Below are 23,313 nucleotides of genomic sequence, written 5' to 3'. Positions count from 1 at the left end.
TATTTATGACGTGATCAATAATAAAATTTATAGAAATCTTATTTTTTAAGAATTCCGGGCTTATTCGACAACTTTATTTATGAGCCCAGAATTAATAAAAAGGCAATGCAATACCATCGCGTGTGCAGTCACCCTGCGTCGTAATTGATGATTAACGATCGTACATTACGAGTTTCTGTGCTGACCTACAGTTTGTTTGCGCTTTGAGAGTTATGCTTTGCTTATGTTTTCTCACAGAAGGTATAATTTCTACGTGTAGATTGCTCTTATGACGACAAATCCCCTATTTTTTCCCTCTATCAACAATTGTGTACTTATTCAAATCAAAACATGCTTGTGATATGTACTCAACAGAAACAACTTTTTATTTTGCTGTCAAATTACTGAGGAATTTGAGCGAAATGATAATTACCAATTATAACTACTAAGTTACATGGATAGTATTAGACAGTAGTTCCACCGGCAAAATAGCAGCTACCTACTGCTATTTAGAGACACTTCGCGTGCTAAACGCCATAGCGTTTTATGATGAGAATCAGAAGCACGGTACCTAGGTAAACTGATAAATTTAAAAACAAAATGGCATTTTCACATTTGTTTAACTTAAGACTTCATTTAAGCAGTTTTGTTTTATAGTAGAGCTTTAACATTTACATAAGAAGTTAAAAGCATACCTGCCATATAAGCAAATCATTTACGAACAAATAAATAATTCTAAATCAATCCTATTTAAATTTAAACAAGTACTGACACCTCTAAATAAAGCAGTTTGTGTAAAATTATACGTTTGGTACAAGAATAATTAATAATTTCTTTTAAATTTCATGTAGTGTAAGTGTTTAAAAATTAAACAAGAAACGTGATTAACTTCAATATTATCCTATGTACTTATATATTCCGAATTTTAATTTAATGTAATTTTTTTTCCTTAGATATCGATTATATTTGCCTGGTTAATTTGAAGAACTATTCATTCTTAATGGAATAATCTAAAATACCGTAACGTAGTGGTACTGGTGGTACGCGGTCCCAGTACATGTCATCTTGAAACTTAAGTCATTGTCAATAAAGGTGATAGCAGGGTGTCATCTATTAGGTATTAGCATGTCGAGCACTAGTACTGCCACCTTACGTTCTCGTAATTCAGTGGAAGAAGGATATGCGCTGAAATTGCGCCTTTTATGTACCATCAGATTAGGGATTTATCCATCCACCAAAAACCAGACAAAAAAAAATAAGCCCCGAAATAAAATTCCGCCCCTCTATATTTTAGTACTTAACGATCTATCTCGCAAATATTTTTACATCATAAGGCAACTTACCTGTCTTATTTAGGTTGAAAATGTAATTTTGTTTCCTTATGATTTCGTAAATTCGTACCGGATTCGCGTTAACGTTCGATTCAATTACGATAGGACTCCCACTTTAATTGGATGGCGTTATTAGCTGGTATTTGTAACTAAAATAACTCCGCTGTCGAACATTATAAGGCCATCATTATGATTTAGTTTCATAATTACGGGAAAAGGAAGTAATTCGGTAATAGTTATTGGTGGTACGAGAGCTGAAAAGTACGTTACTGTTATTACGGTTGCTACAATACTTAGTACAGTATTATTTATTACACTCATAAATTTCTTACACTCACAGAACTTATTCGTTATTCAAAGTCGAAGTTATTCAAAGCTAAAGATTCCGTTTAGTACAAACTAACCATAAGTGTTGATTTAAATATATTGCAGATGGATTTAAATAGCAGAAAATATTTATTTTCTGATAAAGAAAATAAATACGACACGTACGACACGGATACGTACTGTTTGACATTCAATTTTGGTCTTTCACATTTTAAATATGCCCCAGTTTAACGACATTGTCCTTTTATCTGACTAAAAATACTTTTTTCAAAGGGATTATTTACATTGGAATAGGTGCTTAAGTAGGTACAGGTACTTCATTTTCAACTAAAGGATGAGCTTCCGGCGCTTCTATGGAAAATACCACGTGATCACCGATCAGCGTCATTACAAGTCGGACGCCTCGGCCCGGGCACGGCCCGGTCTAGCGTGAGTCATCCTTATTTCATAAATTGGCTTGATTGACTTACCTATTATAACAATAACAATTTAAGCTGATTAGATTAGTATTATTAGGTAACGCTGTGTATCGAGTTGCCCACTAATTTAAAACGTAAATATGTGTAACTTTCTCCACTTCCGTTACGTCACAATTACATTAAATATTTAACCATTGTCGTCAGCGGCGGCTGTCGGTTTAATTACGTTTTTCCCATGGGAAAATTGTTATTTCCCTAACTTATATGCCCTTGGAAGGTAATTGTGTTTTTAAGCAATTTAATTAGCCAACGTTACTCAATTGGAGGAGGAGAGTTAACACTTTATCGACTGACCGAGTTCATAAATTAAAAGAAAAAGGAGGCAAATTTGAAACTATAAAAAAATCCGTTTTTGCCATTTTGGCTACGGAATCCTTCTGAAAAGTAGACGCGATGGGTCAATTTTCCGTATAAAATTTGAAGTTTGTTTTGTGCGTTTTTCTACTGACACATTTGGTGTTTTCCAGAGTATATATATTTTAACTAAGATTCAGGAATCGGAACCGTTTTTTTGAAAAAACTTGGAAATAACCATATATTTCGAATTATTTTATACTACATATGTAGTTGTGTTTTTAGGTAATGACTTTGTATTATTAGATTGTCCACTAAGAATTGAAATATTAACAAAGAACGAAAAAATACTGGTTTCATTAAAATACCGGTATCCAAACCCTGCTAAGATTTATTATTTAACTTTTTGGCGATCCTTGTTCTTAGTCCAGATTGCGGCTAACCTTTATATCAAATACTTTACGTCAAAGATTCATCAAACCTTTGATATTCGCTCCTTATGGCAGTCTGCTGACCGGCCGTTCACATTTTACGAGACAGGGAGATAATCTTTAAACGGGCCATCATCTTCCACTTGGCGGGACATAGCTTTTATATTTACTTACGTCGGCTACAAGCTCTTAACCCTTCATAAAAATTATCTGTTTCTATCAAAAGGGTCTCGTCTTGGTTTTTCATCAACTTCAAAAACGTATCTTGTCTTTAATATTGATGCATATAACTATAAATACAGTGAGTAAATCCAATACGGTTTAATTTAATTTATCAACCACACATAGAATTTCGTGTGATCATCAGTTATTAAGAAGTTTTTTTAAGTTACACTTAATTATGACCGCGTAAGTAATTTTAGAAAATTTACCGAGCTTGCAATGTACTTACCTACATTCAACAAACGCTGACAGTTACTTTAAAAAGCTCGTATCTCGTAAGTTGTGTGGCTTTACGTTGAGGGCTGTATATATTTTGTATAGTTAATATTTTCAATGTATTTCTAAGTAATTTTATGTGCGTATGTTAAGTAAAAAATATTTATCTTAATACCGGGCTTGTCTACTTTAACTAAACCAACTTAAAATGGGCAGTTCTTCAAGATCCATCATGTATATCGCACTGTCGTATGTTAGCACATATTTATTAGCACATCGTTTTGACAGTTCTAAAAAAGGAACTGATTTCACTAGTAGAAAAGTAGCCAATAGTGCGTGTCCGTTCTGTCCGTGCTGAATTATCATTATTAAGGTCCCACAGTAAAACTATCTAGAGTAAATATACCCGTTTTGACACGATAGTGCTGTGCTGAGGCCAGCGTGTCAAGGTGACGCTATGCAGATATCGATGAGAGCGATCGATACGATGCATGACTAATAGATAGTGACGTAGTGATGACTTGTCGACAAGTGGCTTTCGACGAGCTTTCTTAGAATAGATTACGCATAAATCGATAAATTTGAAGAACGAAACAAGTAACGATTATTATTTTAGTTTGAAAATGGATCTGCGGTATAATTGCCGTGCCCTGATATAAAATGTATGTAAAGACTGGTGGCAATTAAAGATAACCACAGGCCCATATTCAGAGTAGGGCCGTTTTGGATACATAATGTTTTAGGTGCAGTTTTTACCAGTAGGGACTGGTGTTATTGTGATGGCTATATCTGTAAAGTGTCAAAATAGTAGAAATGAAACAAAATGGAACAAAAAAAATTCCGTACTAAATTATTGCCATGTTTAAGCCTTATTAATTCTTGTGATTTCACGGCCATCTGTTTTGATTTGTTTCTCATTATTTAGTATTACAATTTGTCGAACAAAAACCTTAAAATAACGTTGGTTTTATAAAGACAACTTTCATTTAATCAAAGCTAAATAACAAAATTGCCATCAACATAAAATATTGACAAAACTGTCAAAACGCTTAAAAGCTCGGAAAAGCCAACAACATCATTCTAACCTCATTCTTATCAATATCGCAGACATGTTAAAAGATCACTCGATTTGCCTCGAGCGTTTATAAGGCGAGCGACTGTCGGCACCCATTCAGCTATCATGCGGAAGCTATTATCCCCCTCTACCCTCGCCTAACCACCCTAACGCACCTTCGTTACCACTTCAGTACCTACTACCAACTTACATTTACCACTGATAAATAATCTTTTAAAAATCAGTGTACCATATGCCTTGCGCATAAAGCTTACATTTGTATGATACGATGAAATATTAAAGCAAATAAGGGTAAAAGATGGGACAGAAGTTTTACTTTCGTCGGTGCCGATAAGTTTTTGCGGAAAAGAACGTCATCACTCGAAGGATGTTTCGAATATTGGTATTTGAATGAAGATTTCATGTTTGGAGTTATTTTTTACTTTTTTTATGGTAACAAGAATGCCTAAGGCTAGTTTCTGCCTAGAATTCCAGTTACCTATAGGTATGACAAATGAGATTTAAAGTAAGTTTAACTTTTATTGACTTTCGGAATTATTATATCAGAAAATGGTTTGTGAAGATCCATATGCATTTTGGAAGACCTATCTTACGACTTATCAAATAACTTTAACCCATATACTTATTCATACGGGTTAAAGTTAATTTTATATAGATATACTTAAAGTTATTTTTGAAATACACGTTTGCGAAAGATCAGTAGTATCATTACAAAACTAACGCTAGCATCCTTTAAAATTAATCCCCTTCACGGCAAGCATCATTAAGCAGTAGATTGCTTCCGACTCGATTAAGGGATCATTAACGCCTCGTAAGCTGGGTAAGCTCTGCTAATTAATTAGACCCACCTATTACGCATGAGCAATATTCAGGGCTTGCAGTGTATGCATTACTGACGCGCATAAATGCATATGCATGATGACGTAACCTAACCTGTCGATAACATTATGCATGTGTAGTGGTAGGTATATTAACAAGGTAAATTTAGTACCTTCTTAATTGATTTTGACCGGAAAGGAGGTTTTTTTTAATAGATATATTTTAAATAATATGTTTATAAATGTTGTCACGTTCAGTATGGATAAAACAAAGGCAAATGATGAGAGAGAGAGGTCCTTTAGAATTATCTCTATTAATGTAAGTATGTTCAGTAAAAATGATTGAGCGCGGTGATTTCCAAAAGTTTCAATGCAAGTTAATTATGCCTCTACAAAATGAGAGTAGGAGACTGGAATAATTTACCAAATTTTACTGATAACTGTTTTAATGGTTATCAATGTAGTCAAACTTCAATAATTCCTCCGAAACAATTAATTTTTGCTGAACATACCTACATGGTATCAAATCGGGCGCTTGTAAGATCTTCTATCACTGTGCACTGGCTTTCGTTTAGTCCATATTGAACGCGACTCCCTGTATACTGTACCCACATACCAGAACCAATCCCAAGAGGTGTGTAGATATAAAAAATACACCGAATATGCGAACCTTGCAGTAAATCAAAGAAGCTTTTTTTTTATAAAACATAAAAGAAATGAAACGGAAATCGAATTGTTTGTTGTGACATTGATACCGTTTAGTTTTGACCTCTTTTACGTCTGTTTTTATCGTTATTTTACTTGCATCTCCGGACCGAGGATATGACGTCGTAAAAGTGGCGAAATTGCGATATTACTGAGGTTCAACCATGTGTTACCAGTTGTAAGTAAATATCTGTGTCGCTGGTACACACAATACCTACAGACGGAAGAGATGTTACAGTTTGAAAGCGTTCAAGTTCACGGAAAATGTAATAAAAACTACATTATGAAGATCAAGATTTTATCAATAAGACAAATTAAAAAAAAATACATAATATATATATGATGTCAAATATCTTGATCCACTATACATAAACCGGTTTCATAAGCTGTTTGAACTTGTAACTAAATAGTAAACTGTGCTGTGTGTACTTTTTGACAAGACCAATATCGTCCCACTCAACTCATACGATTTTTTTTGCATATATTAAGTATATATAATTCCTCACGATTTTTCTTTTAGCGACACAACAGCTGACAAAAATCAAATTAACCTACTATGGGATTACACCTCCATTTTGAATGTCGTTAAAAGCTCAGTTACCAGTACGCAAACTGTACCTAAACTTAACCGTTTTACTATGTTTCAGTTTTCCTTTTTACTGAACGGCTTCAACAAAAAACCAATCATATTTTTCACATCAACGTTCACAATATCATGGTTTACTTAACTACGAACCTATTGTGCCGTAGAAACAGAGAACGTTGCCTTCGGCGTAACCGTGCTAGTGTGTTCCACAATGCACGCCGCATTACTTAAAGCTTACGAGTATATACACCTACCGTAAAATTAAGTGAGTAGGGATTGCGAGGAGAGTCGGGTTATGAATGGGAATAGAAGGGATGACAGGGGGGTGAGATGATTTTTAAATGCTACTGCTACCTAATGTATTCCTATTACAAATGGAGCTATAGTTATATTCATAGGAATAAAAAAAAACGATTCGACAACGTTGCAAAATCACCTTTTGTATGAAATCCCATCTCACCCCAACTAAGAGGGTGAGAAGGGATTTTGGGTTTATCGTTAAAGTTATGAAATGGAACTACCTAAAATCATAAAAAAACTAAAATACAAACGGCCGGAACTTTTAAAGTTCGTAAAACGTTAAAATTAAGTTTGCATAAAATGTAAAAATAAAATGTTATCGAAGTCTGAATGGCAGTTTTTCCCCGACCACCCCATTTTACGGTACTTCGAGTAAATATGCACAGTAGGTACACAGCGATTTCGCTACATAAAAATGGCGAGATGAATGGACGTTCGTTCTTGATGAATTAAAACTCGCCCCAGTCTTATCTATTTACTACAAAGGACTCTGACCCGAAGAATATTGCTTTTGTTCCGACATAATATTAGAACGATATGAAAATTTTCATAAAGTTGCTGCTTTTCCTGGTCAACAAAGATGATGAAAATATACATTTTTAACGGAAATATTCTGTGAAATGCCTTGGAAATGCATTTCGGTTTTAATGTTGTTATGATGAAAACCGATTTAGAAAGTGCAATTTCGTGCGAGTACCTACTGGCGTCCATGGAACTTAATCTGGCAAGGGCTTGCCTAGTTTTCAGCCAGCGGAAAATTTATTTTACGGCTCTTGAAATAAATAAAAGCCAATTTAGCTCCCGCTTGCGTACACTTTTGACACGAGATATCCCACACAAAGTGTTGTTTTATAAGTGTATCTCATGTAAGTGAATTTTGTAAATTCTTAATGAGATAATAAAATGTCTTAAACCATAGATATACAGGGTAGTTAAAAAATAAGTGCATTCCCATTGCTACGGACGTTTTGGGATTATACCGAGCAACTTTTGCTATGGGACAAACCTAGAAATCGCAAAAAAAAATGGTAGTGTCATACATTTTGGACGGTCTATTTTCTGTGGGAGGGTAATTTTTTTTACGCGATTTCGGGGTTGGTCCCAAAGTAAAAGTTAGTATAATCCCAAAACCTCCCTGGCAACGGGAATGCACTTATTTTTTAGCCACCCTGTATATTGCTATCGAGAAGCATTTTTGAATAAACTTGAAGCCTAATCAGATAAATAAAAATAAAATAGAACATTTATTACAGTCTCAGATTCTCGCACTAAAATTTAAATCAGATATATCATTAACTTACGGTCCTACTTTTAAATCGACTAATTAATACGTACCTTCAGTCGTTAATTTGATGAATTTAATGTCGCTGTTAACGCAACCTGATTTTTATTCCCCTAAGGATTTTAGGGCAGCCGTAAATAAAGCATGATAAGGATAAGAAAGGCAAGAAATCGTACCTATACAAAATGCACACAAAACCGGGTCCGATACCGGTATTTCTGTATGGGAACAAAACCGGTATTTCTTCGTTCTTTATTCATTATTTCAATTCTAATTGGGGAATGTAATTAATAATAACGACCTAAAAACACAACTGAGTCCTACATTTGGAATATAAAATAATTCGAAATATAAAATGGTTATTTTGAAGGTTTTGCAAAAAACCGGTTCCGGTCTCTGAAGCCACCACTGTCCCAAATAGCACGGCAAAAACACATTACTTATCCGTGCACCTTTGGTAAGTTATACTTTAGTCGCAACCCAGTAATTTACTAGTAATGGAAGCAGTAGGATTGCGGGAATAATAGGCTTTGTACCAAATCCAATGCCATCGGATAAATATTTAACGAAAGGGTGTCCCTAGCGGAGACCAACTGAACTTTCGTGATGGAAAATGCAATATTGGGAGCTCGGCTCAAAGAAAATTGGATACCAGGCATTATAAAAAGACCTGTAGGCGATATGTGTGCAGGTTTGTATGGGATTGTGTTTGCCAATGGCCAGGTACAAAGTACCTAAATATCTAAATTGCATTTTGTAGTAGAAATTGTGGAAGTAAGGATTAAGTCAGAAACGTTTTTAGTTTGAGTTATTGTTATTCGTATTTAGGTAATTACTGAATATTATAAAATTATGTTGCCGCTATAACAACAAAATACTAAAAAGTATGGAACCCTTGGTGGGCGAGTCAGACTCACACTTATCCGGTTTAATAGAAGACCCTGATCTGATCTGATAGGAGGTCCTGGACCTCTCAACCCGGACCGTTCTAGCATAGTTTGAAATCTATGTTAAATGTAGCCACCTATCGTACACTACAGATACACTACGAGTAGATATTTAAATATTTGATACCTAAATTCAATATTCAAAGTAAAGCGAGCTTAACGAACTGAGAAGTGCAGCTGAGAGTTGTTGAAGTTTTGTTAAAATAAGCTGAAGTTTATTAACAAAGTGTAGAAGATATCGCGAAACTTTGATTATTAGTGCAAAAGTCTGGAATGTTTGGAAGATAAAACAGCGGCTTAAGTGTATAATAACCCACCCTTTAAAATTATTTGTAGGTATTAAATTATATCACCGGCTATTCTAAAAACACATGTGTTTCTCAAACTACATAGCTATCTATTGGTAAAAGAATGGTGTTTCTATGTGTAATAGTTTTTACTATATCTTTAAATTTACGACTGAAAAAGGACAATAAATTTTAGCATTTGGCGACTGTGCCCTATCTAATTATTACAATTATAATGTCATGAAATTAATTTAGAACTTGGTACGTTGCATCTACATCATAAAATACTATATTTTTAATCATATACTCGTAGGTACAATAAACGATAAGATACCAAGTAACTCGTTCATTCGATCAATGATAAGTTGATAACACCACAGACAAAAATGTAACTTTTATACATTTCCCTATTATATCTCTTGCCCAATGATAGTCCTGTGATTTTGTTTGTTGGTATATGTTCATTTAAATATCATATAATATCATGTTAATCGTACATAGACAATAGTCACCTTATAACATTGTCAAATAAATAAAACTAGACACGGAGGCAAAACGCTACCACACCAATATCACATCGAGGTGTTCTACGCACACCACTACACATACAGTGTGGAAAGATAAGTCGGGCCCTGGAGGGAAACTACCTTAAATCCTTAAGCTGGCTTATTTTACTTAAAGGAGACATTCCTTTATTTTTAAAAAGAAACAAAACTGCATTTAAAGATTTTCTAATACTCGCTTGCCTCGCCCGGGACTCGAACCGACTAAAAATTCCAAAAAATAAACACTCGCAATTTTATTCTACTAGTCGATACAGTTAATGTTAATCATAACATTTCACCAAGAAAGGTCTTAGGTCTTACACTCGTCTGTCGTATAAAATATCCATAAAATCTAATATTTAGTACTCAAGATTTTTTTAGACAAGCCAAATTGAAGAAAAAAAAGAAAAATCTTTGAATGCAGTTATGTTTCTTTTTAAAAATAAAGGAATGTCTCCTTTAAGTAAAATGAGCCAGCTTAAGGATTTAAGGTAGTTTCCCTCCAGGGCCCGACTTATCTTTCCACACTGTATAACATCTTGTAAAAGCAATGACATTATTTCCGCCCGTAAAAGGATATTAGCAATACTCATTTGTAATAATACATAGTATCAATAATGGAATCGGTATTATCCACATAAGCATTAGCTCCCGTAGCTACCAAATTGTTTATTAATGCTCCTTGTGAAAAAGGATCTCATAAAAATCTGATCACCTACTAACATCTAGACATGAAACCTAAACACCCAATACAAGGAAAACTGCAGGTTCAGCTGTGTAAGAATATCACAAAGTAAAAAAAATACTATTATCATTTAGCCTTAAACTAATCTCAAATCGTCGGGTGACAAGCAAAAGTTACTAACTAACACCATTGAAATTATTGGACGATAAACCGTGTTACAAATGTAATAAAGTGCATTGTTACTTTAATTTTTTGATAGTACTTAGTGACTTTTGCTTGTCACCCGACGAAATATAGAATGCTGTTTTTTGTCATATCACACAGCTGATCCGTACAATAAAACGCATAAAGAATGACTCATGCTAGAACGGTCCGGGTCCAGGCCGACGTGTCTGACACTTTGTTTTCTGAGTGATCTGGGTAATCACGTGATACATTCTATAGAAAACGAAGTGACGGTCGCCTCGGCCGTCAGCGTGGCGTGAATCATCCTTAAAAAGTATAAAAATAAATAGTAAGTGAAGCACAGTTTTTTGTAATCCTTTGTCTTGATTATTAGTGCCTGTGCCTCATTTACTAAATAAAAAAAGTACATACCCATGACGCCGGTGGATATCTCGGGAAAGGAGCGATGGACTTGGTAGCAATGTTACTCGGCAGGTCATGCTTGATCCCTCTCTTGAGACGCTGTTTTCTTCTCTCCCGCGATTTGCTTCTTAGCATAAGAGCTGCCTGCATACCTGCCAGTTTTGTGGCTACGGTGCGCGAGAGCAGAAAATTTAGCCAACGGCTTTTAGACGCACGGATTCACACTTCACTTGTTTTATTGCTTTGTAATGTTCACTTAGTTTAAGTTTATTTAAATTATTGAATTAATCTCGAGCAAGTTTATTAAATCTACGACTAGCGCGTCTATGCTATTCTCTTCTAATTTAGTTTACTTTTTTAAATATAAATAGATTAAGAAAGATCTACTTATTTACACTTCGAACGTCGATATCACTCTTATAGTTCCATCACAGAATAATTTATTCCGATTTCTCACTTAGAACGCTTTAGAATTGGATAAAGATAGGCACGAGAAAGGCAAAACTATATTAAGTAGTATAGCTAATTGAACGATTTAGTTACGATAGTGGTCCTTATCTTAAAATACCGATATGTTTAACGTGAGAAAATTAATGGAAGCAAGCGCAATTTGGCGTTTAGTATTGAACAGTCAACTGTTTGTTTATTCACTGCCTTTCATGTTTCGTTCCGCACATCTAGTCGCAGTCTCTGGCTCTTGGAAACCATCCATCGGACGCTACTCGACGTTAGGTGTCGCTGTTTCATGGCCGGCCCACTTTTGTCACTTTAATCATCAACACTTTTCCGAAGAACATACTGGACTCTCCTCAAAATACACACTATTTGAAAACAAATGAGTATACGGCGGGTATTAAGGGTAACAACAGGCGCGTACCTACTCCATCGATCTAAACAGTTGCATTGTCTCACATAAAACGACACCTACACATGCTAACAATTAATTATGGCTACGAGATACCGTTTGACAAACATCGACTTACGTTACTTAAGGGCCACCCCACATCTGGCGTCTTTCGAGCGTCGGCGTCTACAATTCTATGGCCGCTGCTCGACGCAACATCGACGCAACTGCGCAGCGACGTCATTTTCCATAGCGCTGACCAGACGCCGACGTTCGGAAGACGCTAGATGTGGGCCCTAATACACTGAACACAGAAAGGCCTTTGACATTCTCAAACGAAACTTACACATCTATAACTTTATTAATTTCCGATTAATTCTGTTGTATGACATTTTTATAATTGTTTGTTTTCAAACTGTTGTATTTACTAACATTAGCCCCATCAGATACATAACAGTATCGTTTCGAGTTAGTGCTTTAAGCTCCAGGTTCAAATCTGAGAAGTAAAGTATGTAAATCCCACAGTTGCCTAGTGACCTATTGCACTAGAGTGCAAAGTTCACGCTACCGTACCCTCAATTACAACAGATTGAAAACCAGCAATTATATATAGCTTTGTGTCAAATCATATACGCAAGTTTAATCGAAAATCAATTTTAATATCATGAAAAAGCTTTGTAATAATTAAGGTTTTTTTATTAAATATTGCCACCAGAATTATTAGCAAAGTCTTTTTGTTTCTCCACAGTTTTAACAGGAATCTCATATGAGATGAGCACGGCAAATACACAGAATCTTTAAAGTGACACTTAAACAATTATATCGTTTAAGCAATTTCTACGCCAAAACGTGGATGCTGATGCAGAGTTTACGCCTAAAACAGTTTGCCATATTATGCCAAAACACAAACGCATGGGCGCGGCTAACATAACAACGATATTCTCAGCGAACACTTGACTGCGAGATTCCTGTTAAAATCTGTTAACTACCATGCTTAACACTATTACATAAACACACATGGAGCATACAGGCTATACCTCGACGACATCGCACGCCGAGTGCTCGGAGACGGCGGCGGAGAGCGGGCGCGGCGGCGGCGCGAGGAGCCGGGACTCCCAGTGCTGGCAGGAATAGGCGCGGACGCCGGTCGGCGCGGGGTGCGGAGGGCTGTGCCCGGGGCTCGGCGGCGCGGGCTGGCGGCCGTGCTGGCGCGCCTGGATAACAAAAATTTGTTTATTTTTTAATACAATAAATATTCAGGACACTTGCATAATTACGAATACGTATTACTGATACAAAGCATGGGTACACAAAGCTGTAAAGCTAAAACGAATGACTGTAAGTTTTGCGTTCAAAAGCAGAGGGATACAAACCGGAGCTAGAATAATAATTAAAATTGTGATTATATCATAATCGATTTTCCAATCCTGTCTTCAGTTTACACTTGTTTATTTAACATAGCAGGTGTATTTCATAATTCATCATGTGTAAATCACCACCCATTTCCCATGCTAATTGGAAAACTAATTCTTACTCGAGTATAATATAGGTCTGTCGATCAAATGAAATGCGGTTTGACGCTGTTTGAAACCGCATTATATTCGATTTTACATGCATTAATTTTAAAACTCATTCCTTATAATGATGTGGTTGTGGCTGTTGTGGCAACTTTTGGTTTAATTTATCTAATTAGTTTGTTTGTGGAATTCGACTAGAAACGTAGGTATATATTAATTCATATATTTTGGAAAAGGGCACTAGCATATAGCTTTTATACTAAAAAGAAAATTGAATGTCCCAGCATGAATACCCCAGAGCACAACTTAGAAGTGCACATTGTAGGAACCTACGGTCATTTCCAACACTTACTCGATTAAGATCCGAGCCCGGCTCGGGTAGCGGGCATCGCCTGTGCCTTAAAGCGCGCCGTTCGTATCTAACGCCGACTCCGTTAAATGTGCTTGCTTACCTTACGGCCCGCGAGCGACGCGCCGCCCGCCGCCGCGTACATGCACCGCCGCCGAGCACGGCTCAGGTAGCGGGCATCGCCTGTGCCTTACAGCGCGCCGCCCCGGCTCCGCCGTCCGCATTTAACGTCCACCTACAACATTAAGTTAAAATAAAATAGAAAAAAAATATTAAAGACAACACAAAAAACTATATTAATGACACTTTTTATTCGAAATATATGGTTATTTAGACAAAAATATAAAGAAATATTTAATGTTTTAAACTAATGTTTTAGCTTATATCATAATAAGTGAAATCTTTTAGACATCAGCATGAAACAAAAATGCTTATTTGTAATAATTTTAAACACATTAACAGCTAAGGTTTATTCAATAAAATATGTAAGGTCACGCATCCGTTTTCCGTATTTTAAATAGAAACAAAAACCCCCCGTATTGGATATATAACAGTTACTCTTAACCAACTACCAAAAGAGGGTAAGTAAACATTAACTCAGCGAAGCTCGCTACCAGATATTTCTCTTTAGGAACGTTAAATCCGAAGTTATTGCGACACTAAGTATAAGTACTTAGCAACTTACCCGGCAATCGCACTTACCCCATCTGACTCTAAAGCCCAAACACGCATACTCCAACTAACTAAAGTTACATTAATTTAAATCGAGGACAAACCCCCAGACGCAACTTTTATTGTCTATTCCATTAAAGTTGCCGGCAGAGCAGCTAAGTTCAGTGTGAGCTACGAGTCATTTACATAATATATTAACGATAGGTACTGCTCATACATGTCCGTACATGTATTGGCGCGGACAAGACGCACCATAATTAAAATAGCAATTCAAATATTATTCTGATGTCAGTGTTCGTTCGAATTGGCCTGTCAGTAAGAACTTTAAGATATAGAAAGTTAACATACTAAAAACCGGACAAGTGCTAGTCGGACTCGCCCACCGAGGGTTCCGTACTTTTTAGTATTTGTTGTTACAGCGGCAACGGAAATACATCATATGTAAAAATTTCAATTGTCTAGCTATCACAGTTCATGAGATACAGCCTGGTGACAGACAGACAGATGGACAGAAAGACAAACAGAGACAGACAACAGACAATGGAGTCTTAGTTATAGGTAATAGGGTCCCCTTTTTACCCTTTGGGTACGGAACCCTAACAACGGTTAGGTGTAGGTATTATTACCTATTATAAGTTTTACACTTGTAAAAGTGTGCCTGTTTGTATCATCTTCGTAGCTCTGTTTGGGTGCGGTTATTTTAAAGTGTTTATAATATAAATAATATTAAATAACTAAAATCAGTCTGAAAGTCAGCCGACCCTAGTCATTCAACTCCCTATGATTTAGACCAGCGGTCGGCAACCCGCGGACCGCGGGCCGCATGCGGCCCGCCGACCTCTCGCTTGCGGCCCGCGAGCCTCCCTGGCTATTTTGTATGTAATACTGAAGAACGAGAATGTTTGCTAAAATCACAAATATTACCAAAGTGCGGCCCGCGTCATCTGTGTTAATTTTTATGTGGCCCTTGGCTGCTAAAAGGTTGCCGACCGCTGATGTAGACTAATAAGGCCCAGAGCAGCAAGTTAAGTAATAGGCAATTTGCATAATATACGAACGAATGTACTTATACTCAAATGTATGCATAAATGTGACGTTACCTATGAAAAGTGACCTTATTGTCGATGGCGCTTACGACATTATTAACTATGCTCCAATATAAATACACAGCCGCACGACGCTGTGCGGCGTAAGCGCCATCGACAATAAGTTTCCATAGATAATGTCCCAAATCATGTTGTTGAATTTTTTACGGGTAAGATTAAGGGGTAGAGCAAAGGTTAAACGGTGAACTCTAAACTACTTACTCAATTTATATTTTATTATTGCTTGATAGATACAGGTATGTTATTAAAATTGATCAACAAGTGTCCCCTACATTTAAGTTTATGTCTTAAGAATTGACTTAGTAAAAGACACCGTGACAAGTATCGCAAGACCGCCATTCGAAATAAATTATGCTAATTATGCTTAATACATGTTAAATATTACGTTTTCAAAATTATTTATGAACATGTTTTGGCATCGCCTACAACTTATCGGCTTTGCCGAAAGGTTGACTGGTAGAGAATGCCTTATGGCATTAATTTTACCTTTTGTATAATGTGTGAATACAAATGCCTTTTGTACAAAGATTAAATAAATAAATGAATGGCATATATAGGTATGTTTAATTTTTATATCAAATTCTATGAAGTAATGTACTCACTGAGTATAATTGCATGAGTTCTATAGTAATTTAAATTGGATTTTTCTTAATTACTCGTAATGCATGTTAATTATAAGATGTAATAATGTTTTGAAAAGATGTGACCCACCGAGTTTGTTGCCGGTCCCATATTGGGTTACCCTCCGCCAATTGAGGGGGGATTTAAATCTTCTCGGGGCAAAGGTGTAGGGTTGGAGCCGGTATAGTTTTATTTGACGTTCATAAGCGCATTGTAATATGCCTACTTGGATAAACTATTTTTTTATCTTTTTAAAATTGTAACGCCGTAGTAGGCTTTTAAAAAAATTAGAACCATTCATGCCTGTAATAAGTGTAGTTAAAAGCAGTTTACCTTTGTTTCCGCCGTGATAAAAGCTAAATAAAGCAATAAACATATTTTACCATACCATAGTGCCACGGCGGGATGGAACACACGACACTTTCCATTGCATGCAAATTGCTCGTTAACAAGACAAATTCCCGCTTCCTTATTTAATTCTTTTTATTTTCCGGGTTTTTTGTTTTGAATCTTTTGAGCATAAGGTAAACGTACCGGTGCTCGACGCGGTCCCAGTACATGTCATCTTGAAACTCAAGTCATTGTCAATAGAGGTGACAGAAAGGTGTCATCTATTGGGCATTAGCATGTCGAGCTCTAGTACGACGTTTATCTTAATTTAAGAAATGTTAGATGTACGAGCAACTGGTAGTGAGGATATCAAAGGGGATTAATGCTATTTTATCAGTTTTGACTATGACTAAGGTACAAACATAACTTTGCAGTTGTTCCCATACACCGGAATAGCTACCAACTGCAAATATAACTTTGTTATCAAATAAGTACTTAAACAAATGTACAGTTTTCAGTTTTTTTTTCCTTTACTGCTATAAGCCATTCCTTCATTTAATACCATGTTTTAGGTCACCGGGAATCATCGGTTTTTAAATGTTGTTTTAGAAAATAGTAAGTCTATGATTAGGTTTATTACGAAATATTTCTTAAATATCAGGTAGTCACATTTCCACCAGTAGGCTATTTGTTATAAAAGCTACCTATAACGATAACAATGTGTATGTGTGCCCACGCTTCTAGTATGCAAAACCGAGGGCTCAACCGAAATACCCCCACAACGTAACCAACGCAACGCAACGCAACGACCCCGAAATCACCCTGTATACCAGTACTACCTTCTCGACATACGGCGGTCTTTGTACAATAGGTAATAATGGAATTTCACTCAAACAACGCACCAAGTATGAACAAATTTGCTTCAATGCACTCTGTTATGGTTCCTCTACACCATGGGCCAGCGCCGGCCACTCCAAGGGACGCAGTTCGAAGTCAGTTGAAGTTCGAATACGGCAGTTAATTTGTAATCAGCTGTTATTCTCCAGACAATACATATCTTCACATGAACTTCTCATAGTTTCCTTTACGCCCAGATTCAACAATCATAACTTCTCATAGTTTCCTTTACGCCCAGATTCAACAATCATAACTTCTCATAGTTTCCTTTACGCTCATATTCAACAATCATAACTTCTCATAGTTTCCTTTACGCTCATATTCAACAATCATAACTTCTCATAGTTTCCTTTACGCCCAGATTCAACAATCATAACTTCTCATAGTTCCCTTTACGCTCATATTCAACAATCATAACTTCTCATAGTTCCCTTTACGCCCATATTCAACAATCATAACTTCTCATAGTTTCCTTTACGCTCATATTCAACAATCATAACTTCTCATAGTTTCCTTTACGCCCATATTCAACAATCATAACTTCTCATAGTTCCCTTTACGCCCATATTTAACAATCATAACTTCTCATAGTTTCCTTTACGCCCAGATTCAACAATAATAACTTCTCATAGTTTCCTTAAGATTAAATCTGCAATCGCAAACATCAACGTAAACAAGGCCTGCGGAGAAGATGGCATTTTCCCCGAATTCCTAAAACACTGTGGTGCGCGGACCCAACTGTGGCTGGCGGCTTTCTATACAAACATAATTCAACTTGGTAAAATACCACCCAAAATGAAGTCATCTAAAATCGTTGCCCTCCTCAAACCGGAAAAGCCCAGTGACAGGGCAGACAGTTACCGCCCAATAGCCTTACTTAGCGTTAACTACAAACTACTGGAACGCCTGATCTATAATCGTATATCGGAGACTATCTTCTCGAAAATCCCACAGGAGCAAGCTGGCTTCCTTCAAGCTGAAGTCCTTGTCCTCACAACACACATCGAGGCCGGTTTTCAATCAGGAACAAAGTCTTCTGCAGTCTTTATTGATCTAACGGCTACATACGACACCGTGTGGCGTCAGGGTCTGCTGTATAAACTTTTGAAAACTGTTCCATGCCTAAGAATATTCAGACTGATAGAAGACGCTCTCACAAATAGGCCGTTCCAGGTACATCTGGGCCAACAGTCAAGTAAAATAAGGGTTCTCAACAATGGTCTGCCCCAAGGATCAGTGCTCGCTCCTCTGCTCTTCAACCTTTACATTCATGACTTACCTGCCACGAACTCGCGAAAGTTTGGCTATGCTGACGACCTGGCCCTAGTAACTCAGACAAAGCGTCTAGAGATAGCAGAAGCCATCTTGGAAAGAGACCTGGAGGTGATGGACGAATATTTCCAGCGCTGGCGCCTATGCCCGAATTCCAGCAAGACAGAAGTCTGTTGTTTCCGGTTTACCCTTGAATTGCCGACAGACATTTCATCGAATGTTATTTCGAAGACAACGTTTCAAGTATTTTCATTTCATCGACAAGTCATTGCGTCGAAGAATTGATACTAGTAAATTTAAATCTGGGACTTTTAATTGGCACTCGAGTTATTTCGTATATAGTTTATATCGTGGTATTTCTTTACGGGTATTCTTATTTCATTTTGGATTGCATTTAATAAAATTTACTACGCATAAAATTATTTCAATATGTAATATTTGACTTTGATAGCCGTTCGTTTCTGTGTGGGGTCGCAGTTCTAACCTAACCTAAACCTACTTTGAAAGCCGTTCGTTTCTGTGTGGGATCGCAGTTCTAACCTAACCTAAACCTACTTTGATAGCCGTTCGTTTCTGTGTGGAGTCGCAGTTCTAACCTAACCTAAACCTACTTTGAAAGCCGTTCGTTTTTGTGTGGGGTCGCAGTTCTAACCTAACCTAAACCTACTTTGAAAGCCGTTCGTTTCTGTGTGGGATCGCAGTTCTAACCTAACCTAAATCCACTTTGAAAGCCGTTCGTTTCTGTGTGGGGTCGCAGTACTAACCTAACCTAAACCTACTTTGAAAGCCGTTCGTTTCTGTGTGGGGTCGCAGTTCTAACCTAACCTAAACCGACTTTGATAGCCGTTCGTTTCTGTGTGGGGTCGCAGTTCTAACCTAACCGAAACTTAAAATTGTTACAACAGAAAAATGTATACTTAAATGAGTAGTACGATATATAAAAATGTATGAAAGTAATACGTCGAACAAATGAATTGCAATGTTTAGTAGTTGTGCCTATTAAAATAATTTGAAACGAATCAGCGATCAAGTAATATTCGTTGAATAGTATTTCTACGCAGTAAGAAAAATTGAAATAAATAGTACATGAAACAAAATAACGCCAAACAATATTACTAGTACTAACGTTTCGATGAATCGTTGTCGATGAAATAATATTCGATGAAAAGTTTGTCGGCAAAACAAGGGTACACCGTTGTTTCCATCTGTCAAATAAGCTAGCGAAAAAGCAACTGGAAGTTAGGTTCAGAGGTACAGTCCTACGGCATAAATACCTCGGAGTAACCCTTGATAGGAGCCTAACATATAAAAACCACCTTGATAAGCTGTCTGGAAAGCTCAAGACTAGGAACAACATCATCCAGAAGCTCACAGGAACGTCATGGGGCGCCAGCGCTGCCTGCCTAAAAACCACCGCTATGGCCCTCGTCTATTCGACGGCAGAATACTGTGCACCTATATGGATGAACAGTGCACACGTGGCCAGAGTTGACGTCGAGCTCAACCATACGATGAGAATCATCTCGGGCTGCAATATGCCAACACCTACTTACTGGTTACCGGCTCTAAGCAGCATTACACCACCAGGAATACGCAGACAAAAATGCCTAGCAAGAGAGATAACCAAAATGTCTGGAAACTTATTGCTGCCCATCCATCAAGACCTGGACAACCTAAAAAATAGCCGACTCAAGTCCCGAAATCCACCAGCCAAAACCTTCCATACACATGACCTAGCATGGAATGATAGGCGAGCATGGGAAAAAGAATGGGAAGCGCAGCAGCACAATGTAGACAACTCCATCTTTGAGTTTACCACACAGGAATGGCCCAAAGGATTTCACGAAAGCCGACAAATATGGTGTGCACTGAACCGTCTAAGGACTGGTATCGGCAACTGTGCGTACCTTTGGCACAAGTGGGGATGGAGCGAGTCAGCGGCGTGCGAGTGTGGACACCCAGAACAGACCATACATCACATGGTATTTCAGTGCCCCGTTACCAGATATAATGGCTCAGTTGAGGATTTTAAAAACCTGACAATAAACGCGAGTTTGTATCTGCGGAATTGTAAATTTTGATCTTAAGTGTAAATTTAATAAGTGTGTGTACATATTGCCATACGATAAATAAATAAATAAATAGTTTCCTTTACGCTCATATTCAACACTCATAACTTCTCATAGTTTCCTTTACGCCCAGATTCAACAATCATAACTTCTCATAGTTTCCTTTACGCTCATATTCAACAATCATAACTTCTCATAGTTTCCTTTACGCTCATATTCAACAATCATAACTTCTCATAGTTTCCTTTACGCCCAGATTCAACAATCATAACTTCTCATAGTTCCCTTTACGCTCATATTCAACAATCATAACTTCTCATAGTTCCCTTTACGCCCATATTCAACAATCATAACTTCTCATAGTTTCCTTTACGCTCATATTCAACAATCATAACTTCTCATAGTTTCCTTTACGCCCATATTCAACAATCATAACTTCTCATAGTTCCCTTTACGCCCATATTTAACAATCATAACTTCTCATAGTTTCCTATACGCCCAGATTCAACAAAAATAACTTCTCATAGTTTCCTTTACGCTCATATTCAACAATCATAACTTCTCATAGTTCCCTTTACGCCCATATTCAACAATCATAACTTCTCATAGTTTCCTTTACGCTCATATTCAACAATCATAACTTCTCATAGTTTCCTTTACGCCCATATTCAACAATCATAACTTCTCATAGTTCCCTTTACGCCCATATTCAACAATCATAACTTCTCATAGTTTCCTTTACGCCCAGATTCAACAATCATAACTTCTCATACTTTCCTTTACGCCCAGATTCAACAATCATAACTTCTCATAGTTTCCTTTACGCCCAGATTCAACAATCATAACTTCTCATAGTTTCCTTTACGCCCAGATTCAACAATCATAACTTCTCATAGTTTCCTTTACGCCCAGATTCAACAATCATAACTTCTCATAGTTTCCTTTACGCCCAGATTCAACAATCATAACTTCTCATAGTTCCCTTTACGCCCATATTCAACAATCATAACTTCTCATAGTTTCCTTTACGCCCAGATTCAACAATCATAACTTCTCATAGTTTCCTTTACGCCCAGATTCAACAATCATAACATCTCATAGTTTCCTTTACGCCCAGATTCTTAAGCAAGCGTCATTTACTTGACTACATTACGAAACCGTCGTAAGTCTCGTAACACGGCTCGCGTGATCGCCGGCTATCGGCCGATCTTAACGTTCTTTGAACTTAGCCGCGGCGCTCGAAACAAATTCTGGGGGCCTACCGCGAACCACGTTCGACGTGTTGCCTCCTTGTCACACTTACGTACGAGTTTACTAGTGCGACAGCGAGGCAACACGTCGAACGTGGTTCGCGGTAGGCCTTCTTAACCGGTATAACGGTCAATGGGGTCAACTAATACGACACGGCCCGATTCGAGCTTTAAGATACGTAAACTCGGGTTACTTTGACCCATAGACAAGGAATCCTCTAGACCGAGTTTAGAGCAATTATTTCATGCAACCGATGATGCCAAAAATGCGAAGGTGCGCGGGACGAGGTGAGCGAAATCCCGTGCCGTGATTGGTCCGTTCAAAGACACGGACGTCACACAAAGACACTTTCGATCCGAACATGGAGTAAAATTACCGTATCCGTGGCAGAGGGGGTAGCGCGACTATGCTCAGTCTGGAGGATGTTTTGTCTGGGCTTTGACCCAATCGAGGGGATTCTTCAAGAAGCGGGTATTTAGGGTTCTCAAGGGTCGGCAACGCTTAAGTGGCTCCTGTGATGTTGCTTATGTCCATGGGCGACAATGACCGCTTCCCATCAGGCGGCTCGTCTGCTCGTTTGCTGAATATTTCATAAAAAAAAACTTTGGCCCACATGGAAACCTCATTTAAAAGGGTGTAATAAAAAACATCAAAACGTGAAAGGTGGATTCCCATTATAATAGTGCAATAATATAACCTGAACCGAGTAAATCTCAATGGCCATAGTTAGCCTCCAGGACTAAAGTAAAGTAACCAGGACTAAAGTGACTTTACCGTCAATTAATAGATTCAAACAAAAACGTCACTTTTGACACTGACACATGTAATCCATATCGTTTATAGATCTATTAATTGACGTATCTTAAAGTTCGAATGGGGCAGATAGTCTCTATCAATTATGAAGGAGTAAAAAGTAAAAAATCCATGTAAAACTTACTATTTGTTACTGTTTTAATAAAATTGACATTGTTTTGTATTTTGCTTTGCAATGCAAGTAAAACTGAGGTTCGTAGAAATATAATTTGAAGTTATGAAGCAGGAAAGAGGAACAGCAGATAGGTACAGTCAAGGAATTTAAATTCCGACCCATTTCGTACTTTGTCACAGTGACAATCAATATGAAAGCCGCTAGAGACCTCATACGGTTGTCACTGTGACAAAGTACGAAATGGGTCGGAATTTAAATTCCTTGACTGTACCAATATGAAAAGTTTAACCATGCGTTGAATCGACCAGAAATCATACTGCAACATTTGTACCTTATCAGGTAATAATTTCTAAGTAGTTG

General features: G+C 37.3%; 1 protein-coding gene across 1 annotated transcript in view; it reads right to left on the bottom strand.

The window, feature by feature from the left end:
* LOC134667781 (uncharacterized) overlaps window positions 1-23,313 on the bottom strand; it is a 60,680-nt gene that overhangs the window by 25,152 nt on the left and 12,215 nt on the right. The window contains exon 2 of the mRNA XM_063525191.1: window positions 11,107-11,918. Coding sequence (XP_063381261.1) covers window positions 11,107-11,247 — 141 coding nt within the window. The 5' untranslated portion in view covers window positions 11,248-11,918. The remainder of the gene's footprint in view (window positions 1-11,106; window positions 11,919-23,313) is intronic.

This window comes from Cydia fagiglandana, chromosome 9 (genome assembly GCF_963556715.1).
Source record: "Cydia fagiglandana chromosome 9, ilCydFagi1.1, whole genome shotgun sequence".
Classification (NCBI taxonomy): Eukaryota; Metazoa; Arthropoda; class Insecta; order Lepidoptera; family Tortricidae; genus Cydia; species Cydia fagiglandana.
This window is presented reverse-complemented; position numbering and strand designations above follow the sequence as displayed.